Source organism: Seriola aureovittata, chromosome 14, assembly GCF_021018895.1.
Source record: "Seriola aureovittata isolate HTS-2021-v1 ecotype China chromosome 14, ASM2101889v1, whole genome shotgun sequence".
Taxonomy (NCBI): domain Eukaryota; kingdom Metazoa; phylum Chordata; class Actinopteri; order Carangiformes; family Carangidae; genus Seriola; species Seriola aureovittata.
The window spans coordinates 13414017-13433393 of record NC_079377.1 but is presented as its reverse complement, the minus strand read 5'-3'; the positions used below and the strand labels follow the sequence as shown (position 1 = coordinate 13433393).

At 39.8% G+C, this 19377-nt stretch overlaps 1 protein-coding gene across 2 annotated transcripts in view; it reads right to left on the bottom strand.

The window, feature by feature from the left end:
- Positions 1–19377, bottom strand: part of marchf8 (membrane-associated ring finger (C3HC4) 8) — an 81833-nt gene that overhangs the window by 58211 nt on the left and 4245 nt on the right. For both annotated transcript variants that reach the window (XM_056396169.1, XM_056396168.1), the window contains exon 2: positions 3214–3410. In XM_056396169.1, coding sequence (XP_056252144.1) covers positions 3214–3309 — 96 coding nt within the window. In that variant the 5' untranslated portion in view covers positions 3310–3410. The remainder of the gene's footprint in view (positions 1–3213; positions 3411–19377) is intronic.

Below are 19377 nucleotides of genomic sequence, written 5' to 3'. Positions count from 1 at the left end.
ACCACGGACATATTGTCTTAGCACCTCCCTTTGTTCCAAAGCTCAAAAAAGCAACTGCACTCTGAGAGTACTTCACTGTGGTGTTTGTTGGTGCTGGAGTACAGAAATAAAAAGGGAAAGTAAAGATCGATAAGCGATATATGTGAGACTGAGAACAGAATTTAGTCATGGTCCTAGAGTGCCAATCAATGTCTCCATCGCAATATCAACATTAAAAATTACCTCTTCATCTCTCACCCCAACCAAGGTTGCAAGAAACCTGGGTGTCATGATTGATGAACAGCTATCCTCCTCAGTCAATGTAGCATCTGTCTCCCGGACATGCAGCTTTGCATTATACAACATAAAAAAAATTTGTCCTTACCCGACTCCGTATGCCACCCTAACTCTTGGTAGAGGTCATGGTTATCTCTCGCATCGACTACTGCAACGGCCTTCTAGCAGGCCTGCTTTCATGCACCGTGAAACACTTGCACATCATCCAGAATGCGGCGGCATGTCTGGTTTTCGATCACCCTAAAAGGGCACATGTCACTCCGCTGCTCATTGACCTCCACTGGCTACTCATGGCCTCCAGAATCAAATTCCAGTCAATAATGTTTGCCTTCAGGATTGACTTCTGGGTCTGCACCCATCTACTTGAACTTGATCATAGGAGGCGCTCCTGTTCTGACATGGCATTCTACCAGGGAATGCTGTCGGCATTGACATCCCTGCACACGAGGCAGTCACAGTCCAGACCATTCTCGTCTGTGGTTCCCCGATGATGGAACAAGCTACCAAATGCTATCAGAGCAGGGGCGTCCCTCTCTATCTTCAAGAATCTTTTGAACACCTCCTCTCCTAACACCTCTAACTCCCTAACACTTAGTGTGCCTGTTAAGACATGTTACCTGATCTCCTTGCACTTTGTCTACTTGTCTTAAAGTAGATTTAATACTTACTGCTTACTCCAAGGTCTCCTATTGTACTGAAGCTTGAATGTTGTTCCTCACTTCGGAGTCGCTTTCGATAAAAGCGTCTACCAAATGAGTAAATATAACTGTAAATGTAAATCTTTCACCTGATTTTTTTTTCAATACTAACAAATCAAACGTGATAACTACCTCAGACATCAAAAAAAATCCTAGTAATTCATAATGAAAAAATTCAGAGACAAGAGTCAAAATCTGTGAGAGGCTCAGATGAGCATTTCAGAGGTGGTGTGGCACTAATTCTCTTCTGTATGAGCAGCGACCAGATGGATTTGTTGAGGCCTTTATTTTGATAGATCTCAGTGTTTCCAAATTTCAGATTTTTGTGTGAAAACTAGATATCTTATAAAAAAAAAAAAAACCCTACAGAGATAATGCAAAAGTGCCCTAAACTAGTGATTTTACTGATTCATTTTGTACATTTGAAGTAGACAACAATTTACAAACTATCATGAATAAATCCATCACCATGAATTATGCACCGTTACAAGTTGACCACATACAGTAACTGCAAAACCAGATGGCCCACAGGTAGTTTTAGGCACAAATGGAAAAGCAGACCAGACTTTGACCAATCTCATTAGATGCAAAACCTCTGCTCAACCCAGAGGCAGCGCAGAAATGAGAGAAACGTTGTAATGCAGACTTTATCTTACTGTGTTGGGATTGACACCCCTGGGATTAAAAAAATAACTTTCTGATTGCTCTCTGATGAAAAACTACGGCACACCTGGGGTGACTTTCTCACCACCGTGACAATGTTACACTCTTTTCATTTAGAATTCAAACCCATTTGCTTTTGTCTGACATCTAGCTGATATTTCCACCAATCTTTAGTGCATTCAGTAGGTTTAGATTTTTTTTTTTTTTGCAGCAACCTGTTTTTTATAAATAAAAATTTCACAATGTTAACCCAAGTTTAAAAATACAGACACAATAAATAATAAAAGGAACATACATGATATTGAAGTTCTTAAGGCATCTGGCAAAAATTACTTCCTGTGGGTGTATGTATGAAAGTAAGGAGAGAATAACTTAATGTGGTGCTGAAATGAAAAGCAGCACCAATATCTTAAGTATTTTCTTAAATTCTTTCTTGAGTTCTTAAGAAAGTTCTTAAGAAAACTCTGTGTCAGATTCATGAATGTGTTCTTAAACTGCAGAATTGTGCACACTTTTGTTCTTAGATTGATGAATGCCAATCTCCTCATATATTGAAAGCGTGCCAGTTGGGCCTAACGGCATAGGTGAACGCCCGAAAATGCCCTTAAAAAGGGCATGAGACTGAAGGGTCATGTGCAGACACAGACAGAAGTCCCAAAGAGATACTGTAAGGGAAAGTTGAGAAAATAGCAAAACAAAAATCTAAAGACGTAGCAGCGGAATCAAAATACAAAAGGAACTTTAATAGCTCTGAAGTCGAGGTACTGCTGCAGGAAGCGAGCCCCAAACGAGCAGTTAAGTGTTAATGTAGTGGTCATTCATTTTAAAAGACCATAATGCTTTATAAAATAACAAATGCTATTTTCTTTTAAATATTAAAAATTACAAAAATATTATTGTAATTTAAATAATATAACATTATATTACAGAGGAACAGAAGAAAATGCAACAACCACTTATTTTGCTTAAACATGTCAGCACTCAAATGTGTGTAAGAGTGCTCTTGAGTGTGCGTAGATTCTGTTCTTACCTAAGAACAAATCCCAACTAAGAAAACATTGGTGAATGTCAGAATCTTTGTAAAAAGTGCGTAAGTGGGTTTTAAGAAGAAATGTCTTCTTAAGAATGGTTGTTGAATGAGGCCCAATTAGTTTTTTTTTTTAGAGGGGTAAAAAATGGGTTATGAGCAACTTTAATAAATGTATGCAGACAGTCTCATCAATAGTGTATTTTCATCATTCCTACATTCACATTTAAAAAGTAAATAATGATCAATTTAAATATAATGGAGTATGTCTCAACAAGTCATCCAAAGTAAACAACACAACACATCCTTAGTCCGTTCCCTCCAGACGACATAGTGCATGTGCATGTGCGGGTAAAAGTTGGGTCAGAATTATCAAATATGTGTGATATTAGTCCGCAAATCAGTTTGTGGGGCCAAGATCAGAATTCACCCCTGCTAATGTAGGATACAAAAATTAAACTTTATGGGATAAAACCACCCCATAATCCTCAGCTGTGTCCACACACTTAAGTAATGTGACCTGATCTGGCTGTTTAACTCTTCACATACCTGCTTGTCCTTGTCCTTAGCTTTCCCGCTGCCTGACACCCGCGATGAGGTCACATCACGGGGGATGACAGAGATCTGGTGCAGTGGCATGTTCATCCCAGCAGAGCCAACCAGGGACGCTCACACACACACTTCCTGTCCTGTTGCCAGAGCAAAGGGCATGATGGTCTGAATTGCGACACCTCGCCCGTACCGCCCTGCAGAGGACACACAGAGGACACATGGAGATTAGCTACAAGGAAATAACATCATGTCCAAATAAACTAGAAAAATCCTCCATGTCACTGAAGCTGTAGAGATGAAATGAAACTCTATGTTAAGAAACAAGAAGTAAAGCTAAAGCGGTACAGCAGCAAGTGTTTTCACTGCTGATCATTTGACTGACCTCTTCTGACACTAGATTTTGTAGACTTTGACCTTGTCAGAACCCAAATAGACTAAAGTCAAATTTTGATGGCTGTCTGCCACAACTGTTCTATAATTATATTTTGAGTGATTATCGCCAAGATATGTAAATTGTTACAAGCGCCTGTGTCGTTTTTTTTCTCTTGTGGGTTCCTTGGCGGATTTATACTTTGACTCATCATTTTTTCAATTTAACAGAGTTATACTGAGCTGAGTTTGTGCTGAAAAAAAGAATGACAAGCAGGTAGGTTAAGGACAGATTAAATGTGCAGACAAAAATTAATTCATAAAGAGTCTGAAGTCCAGGTTCATTTTGGATACTTTCTTTCATTGTATTAAAACACATTAAAACTCTTCGAAAACATGCCCATGAACTTTCCTTGGTGCTGACCTATAGTATAGTGTAAGAAACTTTGGTCTATTCTCAAACCACCAGAGGTACAGTTGTCTCCTGTGATTTTCCACAGGAGAGCAGAAGTTTGTCCCAGAATAGCACAGGCACAGAGTATAATAAATTATCACAGAGGTGATCCCCAAAGTGTGTAATAAATCACTACAGAGGTGATCCCATGAGCGCAAGAAATTATTTTTTTTTCCCCCAAAGACCTGGAAATTCGGGATCATGATTTCCACGAGAGAGAGAGTGAAGGGGCGATACACACAGTGTAGTTCCCTGTCGTTCTCGGATAGATTCAGATAGAGTTATGAAAGCAGCAGCAGTATGGGGCTGTCCTGGGGAGTTACACAAGAGGTTTTACAAATGGGTCATTTTAACTTCAGTTAATGCAGCCATCTGTACTGCCACTGACAGCAATTAAGCTTTAACTCCTTCTTACCACTGCGTGTATGTGTGGATGTGTTTGCACGCAAACATGTCTGCCAAGCAAACCCCGGAGCTCTGCAGTATGAAAATGACTGGATTAAGAAACCAAAAAGCAAGCAGACCGATGGGAGGTCAGTTAAATGCCAGTAATCAGAAACCAGCATTGATGGCAGGGGAGGGTGTGTGAAACAGACCAGCATATCCAGAGCTGCCACTTTAGTTAATCACCACACTGTCTCTGGTAAGTATTTATCAAGAGGGAGAGGTGATTAGGCTCATATGATCTCACAAACACACACATATCAGCCTCTCATGCAACAGCTGGCGGGCACAGCGGTAGAGGATCATACTAAGGACACAAACACACACCCACGTGTGCACGCACACATGCACACACATTTTCAAATTGTTTCAAGTTAATATTAATATATTCTGTCACTCCTTGTCATTATCATTCTTTGTCTATCCTTTAATTCATGCTTTAATTTTTGGAACTGCAGTTCCATTAATTTGGGGCTGTAAACACGAAGCACATTATTGCCATGGAGATAGTTAGCTAATGTTAACTATGGGCTACAAATATAGAAATATGTATATCATGTCTTTCTGTCCAGATTTGACTAAGTTATGACTCCAAGAGGGAGTTGGTACAATGTTTGACACAAATTGCAGATTTTAAAATACCCCAATTGCCTCCATGAGCCGTGTATCACAGTCACAGCTGCTCCAACCGTTGACCAAGTTGAAAAGCGCCAAACCTGTAATAACTAGCTTCCCCTTATTTCTGATCCATGGCGTTTTCCTTTCTGTTTGACCTCAGGCAGCAACTGTATCACATCTCTCCCTCCACAACCGCCTTCAAATGTCCCTTTGAAAATCTAGAATATTAGTCACTGCCTGTTCACCATGTCACAGATAAATGTGTTCACAGGTTTGTATTCCTACTATTTATCCGAGCAGACTACTAAACTTCAGAATGTGACCTCACACAGTGCGTCTTGAAAACAGCTCCTACTTGATGGTGATGCCTTTAGACAGCCATTAACATCCTATGTTAACTCTAAACTGAAAAGCAACACAAATGATAACACTTACAGTGGAAATCTCTATTATATGCATTATGGCTGCACCTATATATTATCTCTGTAGCAAACACACAGTTCAGCAATATCACACTCGAGTTCGTGATGTTGTACTCAATATCAGCACTACTGTGAACGGGTCATAGGTACAAGGACGCAGGCAGAGTACCGAAGACAATCACAGCCATGCTAATGTTCAGTACAACATCACGACCTCAAGTGTGATATTGCTTTTATGCAACAGTTCTACGAGCGCCATCAGTTAAATAAGTTACAACAGATTATGATTTGTCTGTTTTCATCATTTATTTGGCAATGCCAACAAAAGTAGTTCTGCAATTGGACTTGCACTGGACTGTTGCTTAGCAACACAAATATTTACCTGACCCACACAGTGCACACTAGCTTGCTACTTCGTCTACACGTTACCTCAGGAGTGCGCCAAAGTAGCCAGGCTTCTTCCCTTCATCCTCTTCTGAAGACCATACATCATTTAATTCAAAAATTATTTCTGGAAATTCATCTTTGCAAAGTTTGTTGTAATCTGAGATAGATAACGACCATTAATGTAACGCTGATTAATGGTTAATAGAACACCTGTGAAGCGGAGTGATACATGTAGTTAAAAGTCCCAGTGCTGTTTATCAGCACTCATGGGATGCCTCTCGTCCAATCAAGTTACTTGGTCGGAAATAACCGTTGTATAACATCTCTGTAGCAAACACAGTTTAATATAAATTCTATCCATAGGAGAGTTATAATTATTGACAAATATTGTATAGCATTGCAACTAACGGTTATTTTAATATAATCTGCAGATTATTCTCTCTATAGTCTATGAAATGTCAGGAAATACGCATGTGTTTCCAGACAGGGCATAAGGGCATATGGCCTTCACAATCTCCACATCTCCACCCAACTAACCAGCAATGCGAGACCTACATTTGACAGCTCTCTTCACCACCATCATAAAAACACAGCATAAGAGAAAATCGTTTGCAAGGACGCTGTTCATCCCTCCAGTATTCAGAGTTTCAGACACTTGGAAAGTCTGCACCAAGGAACACTCTAGCCGTTCTGAAGGCTGGTGATGTTTCCTCTTTGATTTTCTCCCATCAGCCCTGATGAGGTAGCTAATTTAAATGAGTCTATACAGTATCATGGTTAACTCAATACCATGATGTAGAAAACAATGTCAGAAAACATACAGAAAACTCACTTTTCTGTCTTGAGCTGCTGATTCACACCCAAAGTGTATTTTTTTGTAGTGAGTTACGCAGCACAGTGTGTATCTGTATATTCAGTCATTATGTGACGTCGCTGTGAGCCATGGCTGAAGAATACAGGTCACTTTGATGGGCAAAGACCACTTGGAGTCATACTGTGTGTGTGTGTGTGTGTGTGTGGCTAATGAGTTACAGTAAACGAGCATGGGTCAGGAGACAAAGTTACCCACTTGAGGGCATCATCACATGGTAGTATCATTAAAGCTCCTCCTGTATTTCAGTTGCAAACGATTGTATTAATTACAAAGCAGGCATTCTCAAGTCATTCCCCGAGCTATGATTTGAGGTAAATAAGAGGGATGAACAAAATAAATCTAGATGGTCTTGTGTCATGTGCACTACATTTGAGAGAGATGTGGTTCATTCAAATGTTTTTGCAGCAGTCCAATGAAAAACACCAACAGCATCCATCACTGTGGCCACAACACAGACTGCCGCTGCAGCAGCCAGCTCATTACTGGACATCTAAAGAATAACAACTGCGGTACAGTCCTCCACTCCATTCTTAATTGGCACTGTGTTTCAAGCCTAAGGTCTTTGTTGGACTGAGAGGTTGCACTAATGGGGCAAAGGATGTGCTGGATAGACAGGCAGGATTACACTATCGCCATATGCATACACACACACACACACACACACACACACACACACACACACACACACACACACACACACACACACACACACACACACATATATAAATACATACAAATACATACACATATATCAATCAAGCTGTCAGGAGGTCCCTTGGGTGTGACATCAGGCCATTTCCAGTGTGTGTGTGTGTGTGTGTGTGTGTGTGTGTGTGTGTGTGTGTGTGTGTGTGTGTGTGTGTGTGTGCGTGTGTGTGCATGTGTGTGTCTTCCAGGCGGGCTGCCAGTCAGAGTTCACTGCAACAATATTAAAAACTACAAATCCAGCAGCTCTCCAACCAATCACAGGTCTCCTGTGGTTGCAATTGGACACTGTCCTGTTGCCATGGCAGCAGCTCCAGGGATCAGTTTAAGCTGTCAAGGGGACAATAGCTACAGATAAATGCATGCACCTCTGACTGGTTATATGAAACTGTCACACTAGGAGTGAGGACGGGTTTTAAGTAAACAGCAGTGATTCATAAATCCTTAGTTTATGTAAAGTCCTCCACCTGATGGCACCTTAACTGGTATCATTTACTCAGTTTCAGGTCAGATAGGTTAACCACATTCAACCACAGTTAGCTACACAGCAGTTATAGCTGTAGTATGGGTCTAAGTATGGGTATACCAGACAAGCTGCAAGTCAACAAGGAAAAATAATAATACTTTTTCTGTATGTGATTTTTCTGTGAAAAACAATCATTATTTTCTGTCCAGAGGGAAATTTACTTCTGACAAGGCAAAAAAAAAAATTAAATACCAGTAAGGAAAGGGGAAAATAACATATCAAGGCTTGGCTGACTCAAAGAGAACCTGATAAGAGTTTTGACAAGATGTGGTTGAATTGTTTGTGCGAGTGTGTGATGGGAAGATAAGAAACAGAGAGAGTAACCGGAGGGTGGCTACAGAACAAGCAGGACGTGCAGAATTAAATATCTGGAGAGTAAAACTAGGGAGAAAAGTGCAAAAACATCAAACAGCTGTTTAATGGGTTTCAGGTCAGATATGTCGACAATACTCCATATTACCCCCTTAACACTTCTCTCTAAAACATGATGTTAAAATAATAGCAAACCAACGTTAGCCTTTTGTCAGGTGGCTCGGTTAGCCACACAACAGCTACACCAGGCTGTTAGGAGTCTAATATTCAGTAACTTGTCTCTACAGGAGAAATAGTTTGTGTGGTTCAGGCTCTTTAAATTTTGTCATGCACCACTTACATTAGACCAAGGCTAACTGAGTTATTGATGGTTTTGCTTTGCATGTGAGGAGTTTGAAGACCTTATGCAAGCAATGGCTCTCTATAAAGACAAGGCCATCAAAATATTATTATAGCTCCTATTATCCCACTGAAGTCCATTTATTTCGAAGACAGACAATTCAGCCCATGTCTCCAGCTCTTCCTCTCTGCTCCTGCACCAGGTAAATCACAGTCCTGTCTCCTCTGCGTTCTGCTCAGCTGCGCTCTGCTGTTATTCAGTTTACCAAGAGGCCCCTCTGCGTCCCCGCTGTCAGATCAGACCTGAGATATGGCTGAGATCCCGTTCTTCGGTTCTGATGCGCAACCAGGCAGAAAAAGTAGGCTGTGTATCAATCAATCCGAACATTACTGTACTACAGCTATAGTCTATATTTAAAGAGGTGTCTTCCCCGAGGATTGGTGGGTTATGAAAGAGAGTTACAGCACACATCAGATAGGATCTTAAAAACGCTCGGTTTAAGAGATATTACATTCTGGATTTCAAGTGAGTTCAATACATGCATTGTGTTGACTCATTACGAACGGAAAAGAGTCTGCTCTCCCACTTACTCTGTTATCGTAAGCTGATTTTACAGTTATAGAGAGAATCATTTGGAAACTGAAAAGAATATGGTGCAATAACAGCTGTCTATGGTGTGTGTTCCTCATTAAGACAGTTCTCAGAAATTTGACTTTCACGGAAATGTATTCTGAGTTCATTTTGCAGGTACAGACTAATGCTTGAAAATGCAATTTCCAGCTTTTATCGCTGTTCCCTGTAGGGATGTGTCACTTTGTCACTGAATTCCTTTTATGGCAGGACAGGACTTTCTAAAAACGAAAAAGCTACAAATATGCCTGTATGTTGGACTAGTGCCTCTGCTGAAAGGTTCAAGTCAGGGGAGAGAGAAGGGGGACATTAATTTCATCATGGCACAGATGCCATAGCTGTGTTGGCAGCAATGATTGGACTTAATGCCCTGCCAGAACTCACACACGCTCACACACAGATTAACAGAGCATCAGTAAAACCTGATGGGCTCCTCTGATAAAACCTGCTACACACACACACACACACACACACACACACACACACATGAATGGAGACGCAACAAATCTGGCACTGCAGTTCTTCCCAAGTTTTAGATAAAGTGTTAAACAAATCTAAATTTCAAACTTAAACTGTTAGATAATTTAACCGTCGCTGACATTGTATAATTTCATAAGCAAGCACACAAACACACAGAGCCTGTGCTGCACTGAGCTCCGGGACTGGTGATTACTTCAACACTTTTTCATATCGTACTGGGAATAAATTATCATAATGTTTTTTTTTTTTTTTTTTTTAGCTCATTGTCATTTCAAATGTAGCTGCAACATTTATCAGAGCCAGAGCAATCTGACTAACTTCTCTACCTCCTAAATGTCTCTATGCCTATTTACCCTATATGCCGGATTAATCAAAAACTTCCGTGATATTTAAGTTTACTGCATTCGCACTGCTTCTGTTTGCTGTCCTATTTGATTATATGCTAATGAGTCCCAGTTTGGATGTGATTAATTGTGTGGTTGGCGAAATGAGCTCTGAATAGACATCTGGGATAAACAGACTTGTTGCTCGGGAAAACGCAAGAGCTGATGCTTTTTACACACCCCAAACAAAATTTCTCTGGGGTTTTAACAACATTTGCGAAAACGACCTTCACTTTTTACACAATCTTTCTCAGCTTTCAAGGAGGTGTGAAGAAAGAGAGACAAAAGGGATAAAAAAAAGATGCTAATAGGAACACACACACACACACACACACACACACACACACACACACACACACACACTCACTCACTCACTCACTCACTCACTCACTCACTCACTCACTCACTCACTCACTCACTCACTCACTCACTCACTCACTCACTCACTCACTCACTCACTCACTCACTCACTCACTCACTCACTCACTCCATTAATTCACAGAAAATGATTCATTTTCAGTAGCGTAACTAGAATTGGCTCTGCCCTGGATACACAGGAATGGGCCATTCAAAGTTCAGGGCGTAGTGGTCTAAGCAGGCGCCCCATGTGTAGAGGCTACAGTCCTCACTGCAGTCGGCCCCGGTTCGAATCCCGCATCGGCCTTTCGCTGCATGTCATTCCCCCTCTCTCTGCCTCCCTGTTTCCTGTCACTCTCCACTATACTGTCCATTAAAGGCATAAAAAGCCCAAAAATATACTTAAAAAAAAAAACTTAATGTCGACAATTCTCATGAATTCTTGCCTCACTGTAGTGATGTGAAGAGACTCTGACAAATAAAAAGAAAAAAAAAAAGAAAATTGTTGAACTCCCTTCAACCTTAACCTCATCATCGATTTCCTACCAGGCCCTGAGAGGAGCGCTTTCATTCATTCTGTTTCAAGTCAAAATTACATGACATCACATTCACCTTCAGTCAAATTCATCATGTTATAAAAGAAATGCCTTTTTTTTTTTTTGTATTTTAACATCAAACTTTTATTTTCCCTACTCAGAAAGCATGTGTCAGTGAAATCAATCCAATCCTGCCAAAAAAGCCTAGAAACAAATCCCTTTCAGAATGAAGCAAGTACTGAAATTCACCTGAAAAGTAAGTTCCTTTTTACTCCACACTCTCATCTTGGTGGTTAGAATTAAATTTCAAATAATTCAGACTTTGCGACAGCTTACAGTATGTGTAAAGACATTTTTACGGTTTGACAGAGATTTCAGGAAGACACGGTTCGGCAAAGAAATGTTAAACAATTCCAATTTTAGTACAGAACAGTGAGCCTTAGAGATGCTGGTGGGTAAATTCATTTTTACCTATGGATGCAGGCTAACCATTTCCCCGTTTCCAGTCTTAACACTAAATTCTATTAATCTTCTCATCTAACTCTCGACAAGAGGGCAAGCAGGTGTTTTTCCTAAAATGTCTAAATATTCTTTTTAAGATCTGGATCCAAGGTCCAACTAAAATGCCATTTACTAGTGACTTGACATTACCTTGAAAAGAAAAAAAAGTCGAATTCAAATTTAAAAAAGGGAGACCAAATGAACTCGCTCCACAGCTATTGTTGATGATAACTGTATTGTGAATTTGTTTTCAGTTTTGAAAAATCACCCGGAATCACTAGAGTTCAAACAAACTTCTTATTGAATCTTTTATCTTTTTTATTAACAAAGAGCACTGCACCAAATATTCAGACAGTGGGCCTTGCATTTTTTTTTCCCCAGTTATGAAAGTTTCACTAGTTGAAATGACAAACTTTACCAGCAGCAGATGATATCACCTGTAGCCTGTAGTTAATTAACATTAATTCCCTAAGTACCTTACCCAAAGGCCAGACTCAAAATGTACTTGTCTATTTTTTAATCATTAGACAGCCACTCAAAGCTGCTGCTTCTGCCTTCTCATCCAAGAAGAGGTGATTAGAGATTTAGAGATTAAAGATTTTTTGTGAATCAGAATTTAGTCTTTTTTTTTTTTTTCTTTTAAACAAATAGTGGAAGTTGAACCTAAATAGATCTGATATGCGATTTCAAATGATTTCGATTAGATAAAATGTTAAACCTACCTTACAGCTAAATAACATAGTCAAACAACATGTTACTGACATTGATTTGTACAGTAGTATGGGTTTAATGCAGCCAGACCAGCTGCAAATCAAAGAGGGAAGGACTGTGTATGTGATTTGCCTGGGAGTACAATCATCCTTATCTCTCTGCAAACCTCCACAAGCTGCTGGTAAGAACCAGTAAATACCAGTAAGTAAAAGGGAAAATAACATATCAATGCCTGGCTGATTCAAGTTTTTGACAAGATCCTGTTGGAATATTTGATGTGTGATGGGAAGATAAGAGAAGGAGTGGAAGGTGGATGCAGTACTGATTTCGCTTGAAGAGCAGAATGAAATATCCGGAGAGCAAAAGCAGGGAGAAAAGTGCAAACACATCAGAACTTAAGAACGCAGAGACAGGAACTGAAATTGTTAAAAATTAGTCAGTCAGTTACACTAGATACCCTCCACAGAACACACACACACACGACTATATGCTACAGTCTCTGTGCTATCGTATATACAGTGAAGGGGAAGTAGAACACAGAACAGAGGAAGCTAGAGCCCTCTGTCTTATTATATACAGGCAAAATAAGAGACCTAATTTTCTAATTTTCCTAATTTCTTTTGCAAGTGTCCAAATCATAATTATATCAAGTCTGTAGTTACGGTAACAATTTTAGGCAGAATACTAGTATCAAGCTAAATAAATTGTTTGCACAATTACATACAGGTACCCATGCAAACTTGAAAACAATGTTTGCATTTCAGGAATTTAGCCAAGCTCAAATCCTGATTGAGTTACACTGAGTTAACAGGTGCAACATCGCCAAACACTTCCTGTTAGAAAAAAATGACACCTCTGTGCTGCTACACTTCTTTGGAGCATGAAAATAAAATTCAAAAACCTAAGTAGCGAGCGGCTTTCATTTCTGACACATTCTCAGCAGAACCGAGCCCCTTCTCAGTTGATGCAGTCTTGTGCTTCATGTCAGGGCACTGTTGATGAACTGAAGGATACACAGCAGGTGAAGTGCAACTTTACTTCGATTTAGCCAACCAGCAATTTCATGAATTCTTGCTAAACTTTAACATTTTGATGGCCTTGCAATAATCTTAAGACTTACTTCCTGGATGTTCTATTTTTTTTAATTTTTTTTTTTAAACCAATGTTCGCTTGTGTGGGTGAATTGCATCAGTCTGGTAAGTCCAAAGGGGCTGTCCACTCATTTGAAATCGCCATGAACAAGTTAGATTTTATGTGAAATTAACATTTATTGTTTTAAACACAATTTCTTCATAGATAAGCCATTCAAATCTGAAATATGTGAAGGAGACATGACATGAAAGACAGGGTCAGACACATACTAGCATGCTGGCTATTATAGATATCAGATTTAGGAGCATGTTTATAGAGGTTGTCCATACTGATTAAGTGTGTCACTGTGGCCTAAGAAGCCATCTTTCCTCATAATTATTGGGATGATGTGACCAAATAAAGAAATAGCAGAGCATCTACTATAGGCACCCTTGTTCACTTGCACCAGTTTAACCCCCAATCACAAATTAGGAGGTTATCACTTGACTAATCCCAGCAAGCATTGTTTGACAGTGGGAGATTGCTAATTGCAGTGGAAATTTTCTGAGACCAGTCACCTTGCTGACTCCATACCTAATGTGTTACCAAAGAGTTTCCAAATGTCCTTGTACTTGCCGTCATACGAGATGACCATGTCTTAGGAATTCACCCACTGCTTCCCTGTAATTAATACTGTTAAGTTCAGTGCCATCAAAAATTACACAACACTGACTGCTCAAAACAGGGTGCAGCTTGAATTTCTCCAGGCAGCTACAGCTGTTTAGTGTATTCAAGTGTGACAGCCTCAAAGCTACTGACAACGCAGACAATGCTGCACAGCGCTACTGCTGACAGGGAATTGTTCTGTGCGTCGGCATTCTGTGTGTTATCAACACTAACATTCAGACTCAAGAAAAAGAGGCCACTTCTATGAGGAAATGAAAAACGAACTCACCACCAGCACAGAAACTGAAAGCATTTTCTTTGTGACCACTCTTCTGACTCCGCCAGTAAACACAGGCCTGTTATTCGTAAGCGTGTGCTCCTCAACACAATGACCACTCCGCCCCCGGGGCTAGTGTTTATCTTCCCTCCACGTAGCAGAGTAACCTGACTCTGTGAGTTATGGACCAGCAGGCAGTAACAGCCCACCACCATGCTACATCAACTAGCAGACATGAAATGTGTGTGTGTGTGTGCTCAGTGCGTGGACTCAGGAAACCACACCCTGAGAGACAGCTTGAGAGGCTGCTGGTGTGGCTGATGGTCGACTCAGTGGCCGCCAGCAGCAAAAAGCAGTGGTAGCAGTACGACAGTGTGGTGGACAGTTGGAGAACTGGCCTCCAGCAGTCATTTACACAGCAGTTAACCAGCAAACACACTCTGCAACACAAACTGACAACTGCAGACACTAAATCTGATTCAGGAAAACCTAATATTGCAACTGGTGGAAAGAGAATCAGTCTTAATCTTAAAAGGTCAGTTTTCCAATATTACATAAAAACGCATAAGATATATTTTCTCATTTACGTCTGGTGTCATCGAGCCAGTTTTATAGGGACTATTTCTTTGTTAGAAAGAAGTTTGAGTTCATTTTCATGGCCTAGGGGTTTAAAAGCAGATCATGTAATAGCAATGTTCTGGCTTCAAATCCAGCCGGAGACTTTTGTTCTATGTTATCCACCCCCCCACCCCCCACCTCCCTCATTTCCTGTCAACTCCCTATTCTTCTCTATCTAATAAAAAGGAAAATACTTCCTCAAAGTACTTTAAAAAAAAAAGTCAATAAACACTCTCTAAACCAAGTTCTGAATAAATGGCTGCAAGTTGCTTTTGAGTGTTTGAGCACAAAACCACACTAAAGGCAGAGCACTGATTTTCTATTAGCAATTAATCTACTGATTATTGGCTTTATTTTCCTGATTAATTGTTTTGTCTGTGAAATGTCAGAAAATATTTAAATAATTTCCCAGATGATAAGGTGACTGGTTCAAATCGTTCGTTTTATCAAAACAAGATATTCAGTTCACTATCACAGCCTACATGACAAAGCATGAAATCCTCTGATTTGAGAAGCCGGAAACAGAGAATCCGAAAAGATTACACGTTATCAAAATAGTTGGCATCCTCCAAATTAATCCTCTGTCAATTGACTTAATTAAATCAACTAATTGTTTCAGCTCTATTTCCGTTGTATTTGGATGATGACTGAACACATTGCAAAACTGCAAATAAAAGCTAAATTTTCTGCACATCTAGAATCATACATTATCAGCATCTCCAGAGATCAGACACTGATGTTGTGGACGATGAAACACGGTGCACATAAGGAGAGTGGGTTATTCATCACACAGCCGCTGATATATTAAGACGTCTTGAGTTAGACCCTCATCTTCCTCCTTTTCCCTCACAGCACTCATTTCCAAGGTAACAGGACAAATAAAGATGTCAGGTTGATGTGACAAAGAGACCCAGCGTGCTCCACATGTACTCCTCATCTCAGTGTAATTGGGATAATCAGACTTCCATGGCTTCAAAATCACCCACCCTCGAATCTACACATCCTGACAAAACACACATCCGGGTCTGTCAAGACAGTTTAGACAAGTCTGATCATGTGACGCTGCAAATACAAATACAATGTTGTTGGTGGTACAGTTCAGTTCAGAATATTTTCAAGCCAAAAAGCTTATTAAAAAAAAAAAAAAAAAAAAAAAAAAAAGTTATGGTTATGTAACCATTATCGCTAAACTCCTAATAATGTCACATACCGCAGATAGTGTCATGTCAGCTTCAGAACCCAAAACCCAACAGAACAGCAATCCCATAATCCCTCCCTGGACAGTTAAAGGTTAAAGGTCGTCAAGAAAAAGAAAAAGTTATCCCATCCTACCCATAACTACACACAGCTGTGCACCTGTCCCATGTGACCATCCACACCACTTTCAACAGCTGTAGACACACACACACACACACACCGACTTGTATTCATTCTCCTGAATTCATATTTGTCCAACAAACTCATTTACTGTTTCAAAGAGTAATTGTCATATATCACGTTATGACTGCAAAGCCAATTTGTACAAGCGACAGCAATTTTTTATTTTTAAATCACTATTAATAATAGCAACACACTCAGGACTGAATAGTAATGATCAAAGAATCATTGGGTGCTCTTAAGCAGGGTAGCGTAGAGCTGGAGATATTTTTGCTGCTGCAACAGGGGAATGTGTCTGACAAGGATGTATTATTTGATGAGAATACAATTAAGTAAAAAATTACAAGTAGCAAACCTCCTCTGGCAAATCAACCAGCAGCAGCAAGAAACAATTGGCAGGGAACAAGAGAAAAGAAAAACAGTCATTAGTAATGAAAATAAATTTCATATTCATAATGAAATGACAGTAAGCACTCATTCTGCTGTTGATTGTACCTACGCTGTTTACAAACACTCAAGCAAATTGCACATGAACGGTGGATTAACAATGTTCCAAAAGAACAAGCCAAATATGAAGTTCCACAAGTTACACAGCACGTCCCAGAAATCGCATAAAAATTGGTGTTTAAAATGCAATGACATCTAAAACATCATCTCTTTTTTTTTTTGTCTGCCCAGCCACAGTGGCTGCTGCTGCTCAATTACCCAGTTTTTCCTCCAGTTAGTCCAAACAAAACAGTGCAGCTGATTCTGCATGTTTAAAAGCAAATATAGAAACTTTCTTGAGATGCCTACAGGATGAGTCATTACTGCATAATATCAACGAGACAGACAGTGGCAAAAAAAAAAAAAAAAGTAGAAAGAAATGCATTTAAACAGAAAGGTCAAAGGTGATCAGTTTAGCATATCATACTTGTTTAGATTGAACAAAATGTATTGTTTTAAATTCTAATGTGACTGGATGCACAAAGAAGCTTCTGATAATATACTACTTTGTTAAGATGCAATAAAAATTATTATTTTGATTCTTATTCGCTCAAAAAACTTGCAACAGTGAATGTGAATACAGCATTTGTCAGGCTATCACCACCACATGAACGCACCAGAAGACGTAAACACTTCTGAGATCTACGTGTGGATCAATAAAGTTGAAGCTTTGACAAAAATTTATCCTGGTAGCATGTTCAGTGTGATGGATTACCTATCACACAAGTTTCTGCAAGTTGATTTTTCACTACAACCAAAAGTAATGAAAATGGATGGCTGACTGGCTCTCAAAAATCTAATCAAATATGATACGCTGTAGAAAATAGTGAATGCATACGGTGTCTGGTGACAAAAACCTAAACTGAAGCTTGAATAAGCTTTAATTGGATGGATCAAAGTTCAGGAAAACAGTAAGGGTCAATACATTAGGAATTATGAATCAATAATGTCAAGCTAATGGGAGAGTTAATTACAGTCACATAGCTATTAATAATAAATATCATTTGATGTCCTGTCGTGCAAACAGCCTGCATTAATGTGAGTGACTATATACAGTACATCCAAATATACTGCAGTCACATTGCACTGTACTGTTGACAGACACGTACAAAGACGTCTGTGTTAGTAAAATACACAGCGCTTCAGTTCTTAATGTGGGACCTAAAGACAGTTTTCATCTCCATTTCCACACAGTCACATCATTCAGCTGCTCCTGTATCAAGCAGCTGTCAACACCGCTGATCGACAAGTAGTGTGTCGAGTCCGCAGTCAGTCAACCACTCGCAGAGAGACAGGTGGCAGGTCATGGAATGGTTTTATGAGTATGGAATGATGTGAATCTTATGCTATGGCGCTCAGGGTCTCTAGATCTCAACCTAATTGATCATCTGCGAACTGTCACAGGCATATTCAATCAGCTGCTGCTAAGTTAGCAGGCTAATTAGAGTAACGTTAGGTTAATAAGCTAGTTAAAAAGACTGTCTTCAACTGACTTTTTAATGTTTCCACCTGACTTGTTTTAAAATGAGACCCCTGTACAAGGGTTCTTTAATATGTACTTGATGGTGACATATACTACCACTGCCACTGCCACTAAAATCAGCCATCACGCTGATAGCACCAAGGGAAGGCTTTCATGGTGTGGGGAAATGGAAAGCAGTGTATGTGCTGGTCATGGATGGGGCTTTTCATATAAAGTAACCTGTCCTATCCAAAACTAATGTAGTTAGTTTATGATGTTCTCCTTGGAAGTAATGTTTGCTTCCGACTGTAGATAGTAAATTTATGGCAGAGCAACCATTTAATCCATTCCTTTCACTTTTGCGCCTCTATTTTATTTTTGTCTTTGGAACGACAAAAAAAAAAAAAAAAAAAAAACACAGACACCACCCTCCACACTCACTGTTAATACAGCCCCCTGTACACTGCTTCAAATGTACAGCATGACAGGCCTTAGTTACAGTTGCTAAGCTACAATTGGACCACCACAGTTTTGGGGAGGGGTTTAGCAAATGGTCATTCAAATGCCTGAGCAAAATGAAGCACAAAACACCAAATTATGTATTTGTTATTGGACAAAATAATAGAAACACGTTAGTATGAAAGTCCCCCAACACTACAAACTGCAGCCTCGAAAAGGATCTAAAACAGCCTCAACAAAACCTAAACATTATAACCTTCATGAAGGTAGAATTTATTGCAGGACTGTTTAATTAGATGCCATTAATTTGAGCTAAGTAAATTAAGCAACAGAGTGTAAATCATTTCATTGACACAAACGTACGGTGTCTACAGTGACCGAAAGTATTGTACTACTATGGGTCCTTCCTCCACACTCTTTGTTCTTGTTTCGTTGGACACGCAGACAGAAACCTTAGGAGAAAGTCCTAATGACATCATCAACCATAGCCTGCTACCTGCTGCAGTGCCATCCCACAGTCCGTTCAGCTGAGCCAGCACCTCTGCTCGGCTGATGTATAGCAGCTGTCGAGCGCTCCCCCTCTTTCATCCCCTACATTATAATTTCATTGCACCCGTGCAGCATACACATAGGAAACTGTACACACACACACACACACACACACACACACACACACACACACACACACACACACAC